Source organism: Brienomyrus brachyistius, chromosome 2 (assembly GCF_023856365.1).
Source record: "Brienomyrus brachyistius isolate T26 chromosome 2, BBRACH_0.4, whole genome shotgun sequence".
NCBI classification, from domain to species: Eukaryota; Metazoa; Chordata; class Actinopteri; order Osteoglossiformes; family Mormyridae; genus Brienomyrus; species Brienomyrus brachyistius.
The window spans coordinates 34,136,758-34,155,976 of record NC_064534.1 but is presented as its reverse complement, the minus strand read 5'-3'; the positions used below and the strand labels follow the sequence as shown (position 1 = coordinate 34,155,976).

Below are 19,219 nucleotides of genomic sequence, written 5' to 3'. Positions count from 1 at the left end.
TTGCCTGTTTCCTGCCCGTCCGCCGCTCCCGTTAAACGGCGATCGTGACACAAGGCACACGCACATCAACAAGTACCAATGCAGCAAATACAGATGAACAATTTAGGAGGAATACTAGTCAAAGGCAGGAAGAAAAGCAGCCCACCCTATCTCATGGTCACGGACACAAACATCAGGGAGTGTTATGAAGAAGACACCACACTTAGCACCATTGGTTTTACGCAGTGAATTACACCAGAGAGAGTTTTTACATTCTAGCTGTGTTACATAACATTCCTCAGCCTTCAGGTTTTTTCCACACAATGCAGGACACGCAGGGGTGCCAAACAAAACAGCGGAACTGCAGTGTAGCCAATTATTTGTTTCAGTAGTTTTAAGAAAACTAGAACATAAAATGTTTGTTTTACTTAGGTAAAAGTCCAGTTGAAACAGACTTTATTTTTAAAAAGTTAGATTGGCTTTAAGTGATGAAACATGTTACTTGTGTTAATATTGCTTAATGAAGTGTAGGTGACATAGAAGCATGCAGTTTGATGTTTGGGGGCTGTAGTTTTTAATGGGACTATTTGAATATGGAGTACTAGTGTTGTACTTTTTAAGGGTACAGCACATGAAAAAAATACAGAGTATTAAAAGTGCCTCTCTTTAAAGGAACTGAGTTATCTTAGTGTATTTTACATCACATACACTCTCGGTCCGCTGGGGGAGTCCATCCCGCTGTAGTTGGAGAATGCTGCCATCAGTCGCTCGGTGTAGCACTCGCAGGATTTACCAGGCTCCTGTTTAAACTGATGCATCATGCCCCAGTCCATGCGCAGGAGGACCAGTCTCTGAAGGGCTGTCGCATGGTGAGGTCTGTTCTGCCTGGGATCCAGCAGGTCACTGGCAATGTCCTTCAACTCCTTCATCTACAGTGTCAGATGAGCAAACCTCATCTCCCCCTTGAGGATTTGGACAAACCAACATAGGGGCAAGAATTTCTGCTACCTCGTCCTGCTGCCTGAGTGTTTCGCCACGGCACTTCATCACCGAGAAGGAGGTAGAGTCGGGTGCTGAATGGTTATGATCCTCGTCTGCAGGGGGGAGAGGGGAAGGGGCAGGGGAACCACTTGCTACTCCTCCCTCGGCGGCATAAGGAGGAAGCTGCTGTTTGGGCAGCAATGCTTGGGCAGGAGCCACACAGTTTATTTCTGGGTATCTAATTAGCGGACACCATTAGGTCCCTTCAGGGGCTCCACAGACAAACTCATTGACATAATAGAATTGTCACAGAAAAATTCTTTGTCACATTCTCAGTCGACATAGACTGTGTGCTGTTTACATATTTTTGGCACAAACGAAATCTCATATGCATATTGACATATCTTTGGCACAAGTGGACCTCCATCACTTTAAAGAGGGTAAACTCTGGTCAGGAAATTTACGACGTCAGAATAAACTGATTTTTAACAGAAGTAACTGACATGCCCTAATAAGGAAATGCATACAATCAGAATACAATATCTGTGGTTTTTAACAGTGGTAACAATCTGATAATGAAAGGAATCAGATCAACATTTCTATAGCATGTAACAGAGCTTGCTCCCCTCCAGAACTCATTGTTCCAGTAGTTATCTGAAATCATCTGCAGGAGCTATTCTTTTATTTGTATATTAAGCGTAATTATTCATGAATATTATTGATGATGTTTATTTGTTCAATGTTTTTATTTATTCGTATGTCGGTTTGCTGTGATCGGCCGGCTTTGGGCGCCGTGCCGCTCTGTCTGCAGGGGTCGTCTCCACCGTGGTTCCAGACTCGCCACACAAGCTCTTTGTCGGAGGCCTGCCCAACTATCTCAGTGACGATCAGGTACCCCGCCCTCAGTCTCTGTCGCCGGGGAGCCGACCCACAACCCTCCTGTGTTTCTGTCCCACTGCTGCACGTGGAACTCAAGCAGGCATGCACACACACGCACACGCACGCACGCACGCACGCGCACGCACATACATACATAAAATAAACACTCGTCTCTGTGTAACTGATTAGTAGGAAAAGAAAGCCTGTCAAAGTTACCTCACCGCTTAAAATTCATTACAAGATACTGGGGGGTCAAATGTCAGCATCATGTTTAAAGCTAGCTGCTGAAAATAGCCGCACATTTGAGGTTTTTTTTTTTTTTTTTAAAGATATTCATGGGATTTATTAAACATTTATTAGACATGTAGGTAATGAGTTGACAGTTACATTACGCTCATTGTTTATCCAGCTGTAAATTATGAAGATATTGAGACCCCGCTAATGTAAAAGGTACGTTTCCCAAAACCTCATGTTATCGACTTGCATAGTTGGAACCATTCAGTTGTTATCTAATGTTGTTAGCAAATAACCTTATTAGCAACAAAGGCTTTGGGAAACGTGCCTTACAGCTCGTTACAGATTCCGCGGCCCGTCGATGGCGTGGAGGTGCCTGGCTGTGGCAAGGTGGGACCCGTACTCTCCTGTACCAGTGGCAAAAAGAAGACCTCTGTAGGCACTAAACACAGGCTCATGGGAGCATTTCTTGCACAAAAGTGTTTTGAAAACGGAATAATTTTTTGTGTAAGAAAAACAATCTGATTGGTTCAGATAGACAATCTGATTGGCTCAGATAGACAATCTGATTGGCTCAGATAGACAATCTGATTGGCTCAGATAGACAATCTGATTGGCTCAGATAGACAATCTGATTGGCTCAGATAGACGACGGACAACCTGGGTGACATGCCTTGCCTGCTCACCCAGTTTTAGTGCACCTTAGTTATCCATACTGACCATCTAGTCTCGATACACCCATAAATATATATACTGAACAAAAATATAAACGCAACACTCTTGTTTCTGCTCCCATTTTTCATGGCACATTCCAGGGTGGCCTTTTATTGTGGGCAGTATAAGGTACACCTGTGCACTACCCATGATGTCAGATCAGCATCTTGATGTGGCACACCTGTGAGGTGGGATGGATTATCTCAGCAAAGCAGAAGTGCTCACTATCACACATTTAGACTGATTTGTGAGAAATGTTTGAGAGAAATGGTAATATTGTGTATCTGGAATGAATTGTAGATCTTTAAGTCCATCTCATGAAAAATGGGAGCAAAAACAAAAGTGTTGCGTTTATATTTTTGTTCAGTGTATGTATATGTATACATATAGTTTTTTTTGTGTTTGTGAAAACGGGTCTTTAATCGGGGAAACGGAGCGGGTAGAGCAGGACGGAACGCAGGCATTGACAAACTACAATGACGGACAGGGCAAACAGGTAAGACCAGGACTTAAAATAGGTCATGACTAATCAAAGTAATCGGGCAAAGCAGGAGACGATCAGGGAAGCACACGTGGGTAATCAGGGGGCGTGGCACACACGAGGAGCGGACAAGCCGGGCATATATGTATATCTATATAAAACCTCATTAATGAGGGACAGGGAACAGAACGGACAGACAGAACTGGCACAGGGGAAGGAGCCAGGACAAGACTTGACATAAGACAGGAAAGGCAGAGAAACAGATCAGAAAGGGGGACACGGAGGGAACAGGCAGGACAAAAGGACCGGGAGTGAACGAAGGGAACATCGGGGAAAGAGGAGCAGAAGCCAGAGGGACGAGGGACAAAGAGAGGAGGGACAGAGACAGGAGGAACAAAGCGAGGGGGAGCAGAGGCAGGAGGGACAAAGACGGGAGGCCAGGGAGAGAAGGAGGGGGAACCAAGAGGAGCCCGAGGGAGACCCAGCGGGCGACGGGAGGCAGCCGGAAGGGCTGCAGGCGGCCGGGAGGCCGGAGCCGGAGGGGCCGAGGAGACGGGGTGAGGGACAGACGCAGGGACGAAGGAGGGAGTCGGAGGGGAGACCAGGGAAGGGGACGAAGGAGCTGGAAGGGACCCTGGCGAGGGCGCAGCAGACGGCGACGCCAGAGCGGGAGGACCAGCAGGCGAATGAGGAGCCGCCGTCGGGGGGCCCGCAGGCAACCGATAAGACGCCGGAGGAGGGACCGAGGCAGGGCGACGAGGCCGCGGAGGGGGACCCGCAGACGACAGCCGACCCGGAGGGCCAGGACCCGCAGGCGCCGACCAAGCCCTAGCGCCGGCGAGGGAGGGCGAGCCAGGGGGCTGGGCGGGTGGGACCCCAGCCGTGCGTCTGTGTCCTCTCCCCTTATGGGACACAGACATAAGGACCCGTGGCCGGGGTCGGGCTCGTCGGGGTGAGGGTACCAGAGTCACAGGGGGAGAAGGGACTGGAGTGGGGCCAGGGACTGGAGCTGCAGGCTGCAGAGGGGGCGCCTGCCCGGGAGCTGCAGGCAGGGAAAGCGCCTCGGACGTGGGCGCGGTAGCTGCAGGCAGCGGAGACGGCTGCTCGGGCTCTGGGGCCGCAGGGGGCACTTATTTTATTATATAAAATAAGTGTCACACAACCGGGGTGACATGCCTTGCCTGCTTGTGGGATGAGGAAGACTCAGGGACTGGAAATGGGATTAAAACTGAAGATGTGCTCATTCCTTTGTGTATTTACAAATTTTCCTTCCGTCAGACATGAGGAGTTTGCTGCTATATTTGGCACTAATAGAGATTCTGATGCTGCTATTTTTATTGTCTATTAGTTTGTTATTATTTACAAGTTCTGTTGTGTTTTTGCATTTTTCTCTTCTGGTTAATTAACTGCTGTCTGATTGCTGTGAAGTATGAGTGTGGTGAGTAAGACTCAGGGACTGGAAGTGGGATTACAACTGAAGATAACATGCTTATTCCTTTTTGTATTGTTTACAAATTTCCTTCCGTCAAACATGAGGAGTTTGCTGCTATATTGTGCACTAACAGAGATTCTGATGCTGCTATTTTTATTGTTTATAAATGTGTTATTGTTTCCAAGTTGAGTATTCAATAAATGCTAAATTGAGAAATTTTGTGTATCGTTTGTTATTATTAGTGTGATATTTTACCATGCAAATAGAGGGGAAAACGTCCAATTATCGGCCAAAAAAAATCAGCAGCATATATCGGCCATCGCCTGACCCTGACTCCTAAATATCGGCATCGGCTATTGAAAAACCCATATCGGTCGACCTCTAGTAACAGTACATTCTGTCCAATTCATCCATCGAGTTAAGTCACACACCCACTTGAGGGGGCACTCCGGCAGACGTGAGGATGGGGATGTTCTTTCCGCTATAACATCCACTGCAGAAGTACATCTCGCTCCTGTTCACAGGGCTTACTTCAATGATGAAGCAGGGCTGGTTGTCTGGACAAGAAGTTGTCCTGCTGCTGGGTCTCGGTGCCGTTTTTCCACCTAAGCTTGAAGGTGGAAATGTGTTCCAACTTGGTCCCTGGGACTGCAGCATAGCCAAACATCGCGAGCAGCGTCGGCCACACCCACCACCAGAACCATCACACCGTCCTATACACATAAAGAAGAACTAAAACATAGAGTGTTGTGACAATCTATGCGTTAATGTTTGGCAGCATAGGTGATTCATTAAAATTATACCGAAGAATGGAAAATGTGATATTTAGAATATTTTTTGCCATTTAGTAGCTAATTTAAGCACTTACCCAATGCCTCAATTTGTTTTAGGTCAGTAATGTCTGAGCCAAAAGAATGAATGTATGAATTTAATACAATTCACCCACTCCCACCCACACACAAATCTGAAATTCAATTTAAGACACTTCTTAAACATTAGTGCATTAACAAAAAAGGAAAATCTTAAGAGATTCAGTAGGATTTTCTATGTTAGACTTAAGCTAATAGTTCAATAGTTTTTACATATTTCAATATACCAATTTGACTTTAATGTTGAAACAGATGCTAAAACATGGAATAATTTCATAACTAGAGAAACATGTTATTCACAAACACTAGCAAAGGTAGCTTATAGTTAAGCTTACTTAAGTCAGCAAGTCAGGCTACAGTGTGTAAGAATAGTCGTAAACGATAATTTGTCTCAGTCTTACATGACAGAATAAGTAAACAGAAAATATAAAATGGCTGAAACAGCGTCATTAACGCCAGCTACAGTAGAGGCGCAGAAAAGGTGTCATGACTGAAGTATTCCCAAACTCTGGAAGACCGTATGCGAGCCTTTTTTGCCGCGTGTTTCTCCAGAGGCTCCGGAGCTCCGCTGGTTGAGACAGCCATGTTGGTTCATGTGCAGGGGGACGAGCGGCAAATTTCTTTTTTGCAGGGTGGTAGGTGATGTCTCATTAATATTTATGAGAGAAGTGCTACATGATTGGCCAGTGCATGCCTTACAAAATGGTGCGGCACTGCATCCAAGCCTGCGGCACTCAGAGTCACAAATACAGTGGAAACCATTTGTAGTAATTACGTCTGTCTGGCTGATTTCCAACTAATTGATATTTGTATATTTATTACATGAATATAAGGTAATATAAGGTAATAGAAGAGGTATTTAATGGTTTTCCATCTGAGGAATTTGCAAAAAACTGCAGTGCATGATGGGTCGGACCTAAAGGCTGCCTTAACGTCCTCATCTGTATGACGACATACATCAAGACTAGGAAGGTGCATAATGTTCATGTCTGGTTGCGTTTGTTGGTCCAGAAAGTAATTCAATTTCGCCATGTAGGTTACGTTCTTAAAAACTGTTTGGATATAGCCCGATTATATGCTGTGGGCCTTTTAATTTCTTTGTTTACCAGGTAGGCTACCTTCTTTAAACTGCGTTTTGTTAGACTACATATTTAGGGAGGTCTTTATAAATTTATAGTAGTCTTCATAAATATGTACATAGTTTAGCCTAACCCAGCCACTTAAGGGAGAAAGCCAGCTCAACTAGGTGTCGGTCCCAAGCCCGGATTAATGGGGAGGGTTGGCGTCAAGAAATAAAGAGACTGTATCTTCACTGCATGACTGATGTCAAAATGTGTGAAATATGTGGTTGTATTAATAAATGCATTAAAGTAGGTTAATGATTCTGTGCTGTCTAAATTGTATAGAAAATTTCTACGTATAGCCAAACAAATCTCCTCCTGTTTGAAAAGGCATAGAAAAAGCAATTTAGCCACTAAAACTTTACAGTTTTTGTGAGGGACAGTCGAATTCTCTCGTTTCTCTCGTCAAGTTTTTTTGTGATCCTGCACCTACACTTTGCCGGCCCCAGGAGGATGGGCTCCCCCTTTGAGTTTGGTCCCTCCCAAGGTTTCTTCCTTCTTGGGAGTTTTTCCATGCTATCGGCGCCTATGGCTTACTCACTGGGGGCTTTGGGTGGGCATGATATAAAGCAAAGCATTTTCCCTCCCAGTTTCCTCCTCTGGTCCACATTGCAGGACCATCAGCCATCAGAAACAGCCAGACGGTCTCCTTCAGCTTCTTTAGTGTCCTTGGAAGCCAAGGCAGTTTTAGGTCTGAGAAGAGGTTTATCAGAAGGACACATATTACGTCGTTTGTCCTGAAATGTAACATGGGGAGGAAAAGTTAAGCGGTTTAGTCAGATTGGAGTCGTTTATTCAGCAGTGGCAGCGCCAGTGACTTAATGCTACAGGTGCTATAGGGGAGTGAGATTATTTAGACCGGGTGCTTTAGCTTTTCAGCTTATGTAGATGGTGTATAGAAGCACACAGCACGATAAGCTACAGCATGGATAAAATAGGATAAAATATGAAATTCTAACGTCTAGCTCACAGAGCCTCTATGTGTACTTTGAAGAAAAAATACACTACAAGTATGCTGTAAAAACCGCAAAAATGTCTTACACAATATACAGATTTTACAGATAGTTAAAGAAAAAATGAAACCAATATTTTGGGGGTGCTGTGGGGGTACTATGGTCATTGGAGGAGGAGCTAGAGCCCCCCCCCCCAAGCTTTTCCTTGGTGCTGCCACTGTTGTTCAGATTAAAAGTAACATTGTCATTAATAAACAGTACTCTGATCAAATTTTTGCATGTACAAACACAATCAAAGTTTAACCACATGTTTAGACACAATTCACACACCTGTTACATTTCCATAATGCTAAGACTCTCTACACTTACTTCATCCACTTTCTTGTTTGGTACACAGTCATTTGATGGATGTGTAAGATCATTACCAGACCGTCTGCTGCAAACTCTACAGTTAATGAATGGCTGCAAAAACACACAGACACACAAAAACAGTATTTAAAGAGTGGTGGGCAATAAATACAGTGAGAGAAGGTGTAGTAAAGATATATCTAATGATTTAAGGCAGAGCTGCTGGAGTGCAGGGTTTAATGACACAGAACAATTTTAGAGGAAAGAGCTTCCAAAGCAGGGTCACCATAAGGCTATATTATACAAAGCAAGTTCATCTAAAAGTATGAACAACAAATCCCGTTTAACTGAACACTGCTCTGTATTAAAATACTGTCCTCCGATCAAGCTAAGTGGTCCTGTAGTTCACTATTTAAAGAGGTAAATTTAAAGGGTAATTCACACTGCACATCTACCCTGCTCTGACCAGGTTTAATTACTGGCTTTCTAATTAAAACAAGAGTTAAGTCCTGCCCTTTCACCACAAAACACCACACTGCCATTTAAGGCTGATTTCAACAATGAGTTTTAGTTAACCTGGCTCGATTGAGTTAACTCTGGGTATGTAAAACCCGCTTTGTAGTACAGCCCACAGGTCTTTAAATAAGGCCAGCTAGGGTTCATAGCTCGAAGCATAATCTACAGGTCACCCCTCAGATGATTAGCATTTGCTTCTGCCTGGTAATCCAGCCTTTAAGCCTGTAAACCTACTAAAATTTGAGAATAAGGTGAAGGAACTGGCTCTTTGAGGCCACCTATGTATTTGTTACTTTATTGTTGGCTAACTTTCCCCCGCAGGGCATCAAAAAAGTTAACATGAACCTAAATTAATTTGCTAACTGATATGTCCAATGCTCACAGTCACAGTGACTCTTTACTTACCCTCTTGTCCATGAAAATACAGTCAGCCCGATGGTCTGTTGCAGTTGACTTTGGACATTTTGTTGCTCTCAAGAGAATCTCAATGTCAATGTATTCACTGCTGATCTAAATCACATAAACACGTTATATACAAAATTGCCTACAACTGTTTTAAAGGCAATATAACAAACAATAATCACCCAAAAAATGGCAAACTGTCACAGACTTGACTGCAGCAGATTCAGAGAGAAACTGTGAGAAGGTAAAATTGACCAGGGCTGAGATATACAACCATCACTTTCATTGTGAAGAGACATTAAGCATCATATGCATTGAAATTAAAACATCAAAATCAATGTGATACTCATTAGTTCAGCTTGCAGATGATGAAAGTTTCACACTTTTGTAAACACTTTCTCAGCAGTTACCTTCGGACGGCCCTGGATGTTATAGAAATTCATGTGCTGACGGGTTCCTTGATGAGCATTTTCGACTGCGAGTTTAATGGCCGTCTTGTGAGTGCAGGGAGACTGTGGTAATCTTGCTGGGCCTCTGTGGAGATAAGCAGAGCTCCATAAGCCAAAACCAGAAGCAGCAGGCGGGTCATCTTCCTCTCAGCTTTGAAGGGAGAAGCAGGACTGAGGACACTGATCTGTGGTCCCCTTATCCAGCACGTCCAGGGGCGTGTCCTTCACTCGAAACAAACAGACCTTTGAACAACATTGGAAAACTCTTCAGGATGAATTGAGGCAGGTGGTCAAGTGGGTTTATTGTTATTTCAGCAATATACACAGTACACAGTGAAAGGAAACATTGTTCCTCCTGGACCACGGTGCAACACAAAGAAGAAAAACAGAAACAACACAAGATGACACAAGTGCGGGCAAGATAGAACTATACAGAGTGAAAGGAGCACAAACAGAGGGAGAAAGTGCAAGATAAACACAAGAGCAACAATACAATACTACAGGACAAGACAGCGCAGTCAAGAACACAGAGTGCAGCCAGAGCTAACCTGAATAGGGGCATCAAGGTTGCCAGGCAGGCAGAGAAACAGAAAATAGAGGTCTACTTCACATACAACAACCCACAGTGGGTGTGGCAGGGAATACAACACATTACAAACTTCAAAGGCAACAACACCGTCACTGTTAACAGCAACGCCCTTTTAGCAAAGGAGCTAAACAGCTTCTTTGCTCGTCTGGAGGAACACAGAGCAGACATAGCCACACTGCCCCCTCCCCCAATCTCCAGCACTCACAGACTCCCTCTGCAGGAACACCACGCGAGAAGGCACATTGCATCTCTAGGTGTGTGGAGTTTAAGACAAGGCAAGTGATGCTACGATAATATAATTCCTTGGTAAGACCCCACCTAGAATATTGTGTGCGGGTTTGGTTACCATACCTTAAGAAGGACATTGCTGCCTTGGAAAAGGTGCAACGTAGGGCAACGAGAATGATTCCTGGTCTTAGAGGAATGTCTAATGAGGAGAGGTTAGCTGAGCTGAATCTGTTTAGCCTCGAGCAAAGGAGACTAAGGGGGGACATAATCCAGGTGTTTAAGATTCTAACAGGTCTGGATGCTGTTCAGCCAAATGGCTATTTCAATGTTAGTTTAAATACCAGAACTCGTGGCCATAAGTGGAAATTAGCTGGAGAACATTTTAAAACGAATTTGATGAAGCATTTCTGTACACAGCGTGTAGTTAGAGTATGGAATAGTCTTCCTGTTATTGTAACACAAGCTAAAACCCTGGGTTCTTTTAAATCAGAGCTAGATAAGATTTTTGAGCTATTAGCTAAGTTCTCCTCAAAGGAGCTTGATGGGCCGAATGGCCTCCTCTCATTTGTAAATCTCTTTGGTTCTTATGAGTCAGCTTACAGAGATGAGGTCCAGAAACTGATAGGTTGGAGTTCAGCAAACAATTTGGCACTAAACAGCACAAAGACAAAGGAATCACTGACTTCAGGAAGGATGGAGGCGACACTGGCCTGCCTAGATGGATGGATGGATGTTTTTATTGACATTGTAAGTACAATGAGATTTAGTTTGGAACGCGCCAGCAGCTACACAGTATATTTACAATTATATAGATTGTGAGGCATAAAATAAGGTGTGAGTAATATAACATAACGACATAATATAAGTAATCATTAATTAATCATTACAGATGGTATGAGGTGTGAACCGCTAGGCTGCTATGGCATGTTTGGTATCAAACCGATGGAAAATCACTCCAGTTTCCAAATCTGGTCAGTCGTTACCACGAAAGTGAATATATCAAAAGTTACACCAGCCTAACGAAAATCATCAATACAAGGGAAATCACTCTGGTCATAAATCTCAAAAGGACTGATACAGACCCCCTTCCGAAAGCCCGCCAAATGGATGGTCAGCCATTGGTCCAGGAGTCGAATTCCTGGTCACTCCTATTCACGAACTTTACACTATAAAACCTGGCACCTCAGAACAAAGCCAGGAGAGGAGAAACAGAAGGGAGGAGAAAACAAAAGACCATCAGCACGAAGAGAGGCAGAGAACATCAGCCCAAGAGAAGAGAAGCCCACAAGAAGCCCTCCTGAAGCCTATCAGTGAAGACCCAGCTGGACAGAGAACTGCAACCAAGCCCAAGCTTCACCAGGAGAGGGAATCAGAGGGGCTCCACTCCAACAACCACTGCAAACACCGCGCCTCCCTGAGTGCCATCACCCATCAGCTCATCAGCCTCCGCAACCAACTGCCAAGACCCCCCCCCCCCACTCTGCAACCAAGTAAACAAACTTCCTTTCATTTATAACAACCTAAACTCCTATTCACCTGCTATATTACTTTAGGACAGTATTTCCACAAATTGCTTGCTTTGCAGAACAGTATTTTCCCTTTTAAGGTTACTCATTTTAAATCTGGTCATTGCATTTTCATGATTACATTGTTTGTGTCCACTCCGTTATTTCGTGTTTATTGTTTGTTAGGTGTAATGTCTGTCTTATGTTAGTTATAGGAATAAATGCATGTCTTTTACACAACTTCAGCCTCCGTTCATTGAGTGCTCACAAGAATCCCTGCCTGTGCGATCTACGCTCTGAAACCTCAAATTCGCCTGAAATATCGCGAGACTCTCTCTCATTGGCCGTGAGGGGAGCTTCGCTACCGATCGTTTACATTACCTGGTGACGCAGCTCGTTGGACAAGCCTTCTATTCTAACCCAGGTTATTACGTGATACTGGTTATTAATGAGTTCCATTTAAGTCACACATTAACAGACTCACGGTGTTTCGCAATTGAGTTTGAGCCGACCATTCAGCATAAAAATTGCTTAATAATCACAAGGCACAAGGCAAAGCAATTAAAGCCGATCAGTGGCTCAAATTGTGCTGTAGCGATTGAAGAACTTTTGTCGGAAGTTGGATTCGAACCCACGCCTTACTTGGGAGAACAGAATACCAGAATAGAGTAGGTTAAGTCCAGCCTTGGCTTCCAAGCTGACGTTTTTCTACATATGTGCTTGTGTATCATGGACAGTAAGAGGGGGCAGGCAAGGAGAGAATTTCTCTCTTTGGGGATCAATAGAGTGTTGTTATTATAACGTCTAAAAAGTATGATGGTCTGTCGATAAATCAATAAGAAAATAAATGAAGTCGTTTTCGCGAACACGCTGGAAAAGCCAGGGGCCGGACCGACTGTAGGGGGCGTGGCCAGAGACAGCCTGCTGACCATAGCTGTCAAGTCTCCCGTTTTGGCCGGGAAACTACCGTATTTTACTTCTCTTTCCCGCCGTCCTCCCGTATTAGTATTTTCCCGTAAATCTCCCTTATAATAATATTTGATTAATATAATAATATGAATTGAGGCAGGTGGTCAAGTGGGTTTATTGTTATTTCAGCAATATACACAGTACACAGTGAAAGGAAACATTGTTCCTCCTGGACCACGGTGCAACACAAAGAAGAAAAACAGAAACAACACAAGATGACACAAGTGCGGGCAAGATAGAACTATACAGAGTGAAAGGAGCACAAACAGAGGGAGAAAGTGCAAGATAAACACAAGAGCAACAATACAATACTACAGGACAAGACAGCGCAGTCAAGAACACAGAGTGCAGCCAGAGCTAACCTGAATAGGGGCATCAAGGTTGCCAGGCAGGCAGAGAAACAGAAAATAGAGGTCTACTTCACATACAACAACCCACAGTGGGTGTGGCAGGGAATACAACACATTACAAACTTCAAAGGCAACAACACCGTCACTGTTAACAGCAACGCCCTTTTAGCAAAGGAGCTAAACAGCTTCTTTGCTCGTCTGGAGGAACACAGAGCAGACATAGCCACACTGCCCCCTCCCCCAATCTCCAGCACTCACAGACTCCCTCTGCAGGAACACCACGCGAGAAGGCACATTGCATCTCTAGGTGTGTGGAGTTTAAGACAAGGCAAGTGATGCTACGATAATATAATTCCTTGGTAAGACCCCACCTAGAATATTGTGTGCGGGTTTGGTTACCATACCTTAAGAAGGACATTGCTGCCTTGGAAAAGGTGCAACGTAGGGCAACGAGAATGATTCCTGGTCTTAGAGGAATGTCTAATGAGGAGAGGTTAGCTGAGCTGAATCTGTTTAGCCTCGAGCAAAGGAGACTAAGGGGGGACATAATCCAGGTGTTTAAGATTCTAACAGGTCTGGATGCTGTTCAGCCAAATGGCTATTTCAATGTTAGTTTAAATACCAGAACTCGTGGCCATAAGTGGAAATTAGCTGGAGAACATTTTAAAACGAATTTGATGAAGCATTTCTGTACACAGCGTGTAGTTAGAGTATGGAATAGTCTTCCTGTTATTGTAACACAAGCTAAAACCCTGGGTTCTTTTAAATCAGAGCTAGATAAGATTTTTGAGCTATTAGCTAAGTTCTCCTCAAAGGAGCTTGATGGGCCGAATGGCCTCCTCTCATTTGTAAATCTCTTTGGTTCTTATGAGTCAGCTTACAGAGATGAGGTCCAGAAACTGATAGGTTGGAGTTCAGCAAACAATTTGGCACTAAACAGCACAAAGACAAAGGAATCACTGACTTCAGGAAGGATGGAGGCGACACTGGCCTGCCTAGATGGATGGATGGATGTTTTTATTGACATTGTAAGTACAATGAGATTTAGTTTGGAACGCGCCAGCAGCTACACAGTATATTTACAATTATATAGATTGTGAGGCATAAAATAAGGTGTGAGTAATATAACATAACGACATAATATAAGTAATCATTAATTAATCATTACAGATGGTATGAGGTGTGAACCGCTAGGCTGCTATGGCATGTTTGGTATCAAACCGATGGAAAATCACTCCAGTTTCCAAATCTGGTCAGTGGTTACCACGAAAGTGAATATATCAAAAGTTACACCAGCCTAACGAAAATCATCAATACAAGGGAAATCACTCTGGTCATAAATCTCAAAAGGACTGATACAGACCCCCTTCCGAAAGCCCGCCAAATGGATGGTCAGCCATTGGTCCAGGAGTCGAATTCCTGGTCACTCCTATTCACGAACTTTACACTATAAAACCTGGCACCTCAGAACAAAGCCAGGAGAGGAGAAACAGAAGGGAGGAGAAAACAAAAGACCATCAGCACGAAGAGAGGCAGAGAACATCAGCCCAAGAGAAGAGAAGCCCACAAGAAGCCCTCCTGAAGCCTATCAGTGAAGACCCAGCTGGACAGAGAACTGCAACCAAGCCCAAGCTTCACCAGGAGAGGGAATCAGAGGGGCTCCACTCCAACAACCGCTGCAAACACCGCGCCTCCCTGAGTGCCATCACCCATCAGCTCATCAGCCTCCGCAACCAACTGCCAAGACCCCCCCCCCCCACTCTGCAACCAAGTAAACAAACTTCCTTTCATTTATAACAACCTAAACTCCTATTCACCTGCTATATTACTTTAGGACAGTATTTCCACAAATTGCTTGCTTTGCAGAACAGTATTTTCCCTTTTAAGGTTACTCATTTTAAATCTGGTCATTGCATTTTCATGATTACATTGTTTGTGTCCACTCCGTTATTTCGTGTTTATTGTTTGTTAGGTGTAATGTCTGTCTTATGTTAGTTATAGGAATAAATGCATGTCTTTTACACAACTTCAGCCTCCGTTCATTGAGTGCTCACAAGAATCCCTGCCTGTGCGATCTACGCTCTGAAACCTCAAATTCGCCTGAAATATCGCGAGACTCTCTCTCATTGGCCGTGAGGGGAGCTTCGCTACCGATCGTTTACATTACCTGGTGACGCAGCTCGTTGGACAAGCCTTCTATTCTAACCCAGGTTATTACGTGATACTGGTTATTAATGAGTTCCATTTAAGTCACACATTAACAGACTCACGGTGTTTCGCAATTGAGTTTGAGCCGACCATTCAGCATAAAAATTGGTTAATAATCACAAGGCACAAGGTTTAAACTTATTCTGAGCACACAATTTAAACTTTTTATGACCGAACGTGCAGTGAAGAAGCGCTACTGTCAACTGGTTGCAAAAGTCGCACTCATGGCAATCTGAAGGCATTTAAGCGGGATCATATGGGCTTATTATAGTTATTTTTATTTCTATTATTAGTAGTTATATTATTTTGTTTTATTTTCGGTGATTTCATTGTAGTTCTTTCGTATTAAACTGCAGTAAACTTTAACCCTATGTCTGACGAGATTCTCAGATGTAGCGCTTTGTTTCCAGGTTCAATTCGGACGAGTGTCTCCGTTTCTATATATCCTGGGAGAGATCTCTCTATTAGCGAACGGGAATACTTGTTATGAGGTTCTAACCTAAATTATGTTGCGCTTGGACATAAGACCGATAGCTTAGTTACCTATCAGGATCATACTCGTATGTGTGTGCCTGCTTTAGACAAAGCAAGTTTAACACAACTTTGCGCTGTGAGCCAAGTGTGTGTCATTTAGAAATTGGGAGTCTCCTGTGCTTGAGACCCGCCGTGGTTAAGCACCATTTGCGACGAGATATAGTGCACTCACAATTTAAATCTGTCGCCGTAACGCGTGCGCCGTCTCGCTTCAGTAATTGTTTTAAGGGGTGATGACGAAGATGACGAATTTACTTTCCTGAAGAGGAGCAGGATGGGTCACGCGTTCTGTAAGATTTGTCTCCCACGGGGAAGGAACGATGTCAGTCGGCATGAAAAATCCAAGTCATTAGTGAATGACAGAGCCGCATGAGTGAACATGAAAAATTAATAGAAAATAAATGACAAATGGTTATTTTATATTTTATATATTTTATATATTTATATTTATATTATATTTTATATAATTTATATTATTTTATATTTCCTGTCTTAAAATGTAAGGGATACACATGGTCATTTCCGTTGTTTCCTGTTTCCTGCGAGAGTGATACTGACTGCTAGCGCGCGAACTTTGAAACCATAGATATCACCTAAATAATAATTCGAGTTAAGTCATTGGGAAAAAGCTTCGCAAGATTAATAATCCTCCAAAATAAATAAATAAAATTTCCCAGACCCCGACGGATTAATCACCTACGCAAGTACCGACCCACGATCTTCGTTCAATTAAGAAGGTGCTTCCAGCCTTACAGCCTCAGTTTACGTAAGTACAACGCCATGTCTACTGTTCCGTGTTCTGAGTGTAATATGTTTAGCTATTCTTCTCCAGTCATTAGCGGTATTTATACATGTGAGAAGTGTCAGTTAGTCGCTAGACTGACGGAGAAGATTGTAGTGTTAGAGGGACGTATCCGGACGTTACATAACATTCAGGAGAATGAGAGTTTTATTGACTCAGTATTAGCGGCTCCGGATATGTCCGCGATAGCCAGTAAGTCTCCCCCTGCTCCGGCAGCAGAGCCTTCGCAGCAAGGCGAGTGGGTGACGACCCGGCGGCATAGTCGCAAATCCAAACCAAACTTACACCGGCACCATTCGCCTATCCGCGTTTCCAACAGGTTCTCCCCACTCAGTGAAACTCCCACTGAGACGCCTGTTGAAAGTGCTCTAATAATTGGTGATTCTATTCTAAGAAACGTGAGAGTAGCGACTCCAGCGACCATTGTAAATTGTCTCCCGGGTGCCAGAGCGACCGACATCTCGGCAAATTTAAAAGTGCTGGCTAAAAGTAAACGTAAATACTCTCAGATAGTTATCCACGTCGGCACTAATGATGTCCGATTGAGGCAATCGGAGATCACAAAGGCAAATTTTAAAGAGGTGTGCAACATTGCGAAGAAGATGTGTGTGTCAGTAACGTGCTCTGTCCAGACTAAAAACTCAAGTCCAGACTAAAAACACACCTGTTTAGTTTAGCGTATAGGGACACTAGTTCTAGCCCTAGCTAACTCTTCACTCCCAGGCAGACCTGTAGTGTGAGGTGTAGAGCTGGGTGGGGATCGGTGCCATTGGCTTTGGATGAACTGGATTGTCAGTGCTGTCACTCTAGCTTTGCAATCTCTTGTGGAACTGGAGTGCTGACATTTCAGGGACTCCCCATGCCGGCATTCCCACTTGCCTCTCCCTCCTACTGATGCTGCCATAGCCATATCTGCCGGAGCTTGCAGATTGCACTTCATATTGTACTCACCTAGCTTTTAGCACTGCCAATAGCCTCCTCTACTATGCCTAATTGTACATTTTATTTCCCCTACTCCTCCTGGGGGTGATGCCTGGAGACCTCAATCTATCAAGATATCCAGCACACCCGACCACCACCAGTGACGTCCCTGCATCCAGCTCGCCGTTCTGATCTTCCATGTATGACCCGCTGCCTTACCTCTGGTTGCCTGGCAATTGGAAGAAGACTCGGCTTCGGCATTGGCTTATCTTCCTTGCTCTCCTCTCTCTATTTGACTATCCCTGCCGGCCCCTGGAGGATGGGCTTCCCCTTTGAGTCTGGTCCCTCTCAAGGTTTCTTCCTTCTAGGGAGTTTTTCCTTGCCACTGTCGCCTATGGCTTACTCACTGGGGGCTTTGGGTGAGGATACTGTAAAGCGCTTTGAGACAATGTAATGTTGTGATAATGCGCTATATAAAAATAAATTTGTTTGTTTGTTGTTGTTGATACTGGAGCCTGGTTGCGGTGGTGGGATGGCTCACGGCGGGTGCCGGAAAATTTCCTTTATTTTCAAATCCAAACCTTGACAGGTATGCTGCTGTTCCAAATCATGGGTGCATGTTACAAGTGCGGAACATATTTTAATTTAGTACTAACTTAGCATCATATTTGATCTGATTCGACTGAATATCCCAGATTTCCATCTCTCATGCATCTGGTGTGACGTGTTTTCAGACTCTCAGGCTGGCGCAAAGAAATCTTACGGGAATTGAACGTCTCACTCCGGCCAGCTGACCAAAGTTGGTAACCTTGGTATTGTGTGTAGGAGATTCGGTATAACTATAATTTCGTTCTCCATTTGCATGCCCGAAGTGTCTTTAAGTGTTATGTAGTTTTGCCTGAAACGCAAAAATAAAACAAAGCAATTAAAGCCGATCAGTGGCTCAAATTGTGCTGTAGCGATTGAAGAACTTTTGTCGGAAGTTGGATTCGAACCCACGCCTTACTTGGGAGAACAGAATACCAGAATAGAGTACGTTAAGTCCAGCCTTGGCTTCCAAGCTGACGTTTTTCTACATATGTGCTTGTGTATCATGGACAGTAAGAGGGGGCAGGCAAGGAGAGAATTTCTCTCTTTGGGGATCAATAGAGTGTTGTTATTATAACGTCTAAAAAGTATGATGGTCTGTCGATAAATCAATAACAATATCAATGAAGTCAATGTTTATCTAAAGGAATCAGAATTCAGGAAAAGCCAGGGGCCGGACCGAGTGTAGGGGGCGTGGCCAGAGACAGCTCTGTCTGGCGATAAATAATGAAGTCGTTTTCGCGAACACGCTGGAAAAGCCAGGGTGTAGGGGGCGTGGCCAGAGACAGCCTGCTGACCATCTCAGGCTGTCAAGTCTCCCGTTTTGGCCGGGAAACTACCGTATTTTACTTCTCTTTCCCGCCGTCCTCCCGTATTAGTATTTTCCCGTAAATCTCCCTTATATTATGTAGTTGCTGGATAGTGTAGTGGTAAGATCGCCGCCTTTCACATGGGAGACCGGGGTTCGAATCCCGGATGTGGCCAAAAATATATTTTATATATTTTATATATTTATATTTATATTTATATTATATTTTATATAATTTATATTATTTTATATTTCCTGTCTTAAAATGTAAGGGATACTGGAGCCTGGTTGCGGTGGTGGGATGGTTATCCCAGGTTTCCATCTCTCATGCATCTGGTGTGACGTGTTTTCAGACTCTC

General features: G+C 43.9%; 1 protein-coding gene across 1 annotated transcript in view; it reads left to right on the top strand.

Moving 5' to 3' along the window:
- The window catches only part of LOC125718978 (uncharacterized), a 71,364-nt gene that overhangs the window by 38,139 nt on the left and 14,006 nt on the right, over positions 1-19,219 (top strand). The window contains exon 3 of the mRNA XM_048993342.1: positions 3,511-3,704. Within this exon, the coding sequence (XP_048849299.1) occupies positions 3,511-3,704 (194 nt within the window). The remainder of the gene's footprint in view (positions 1-3,510; positions 3,705-19,219) is intronic.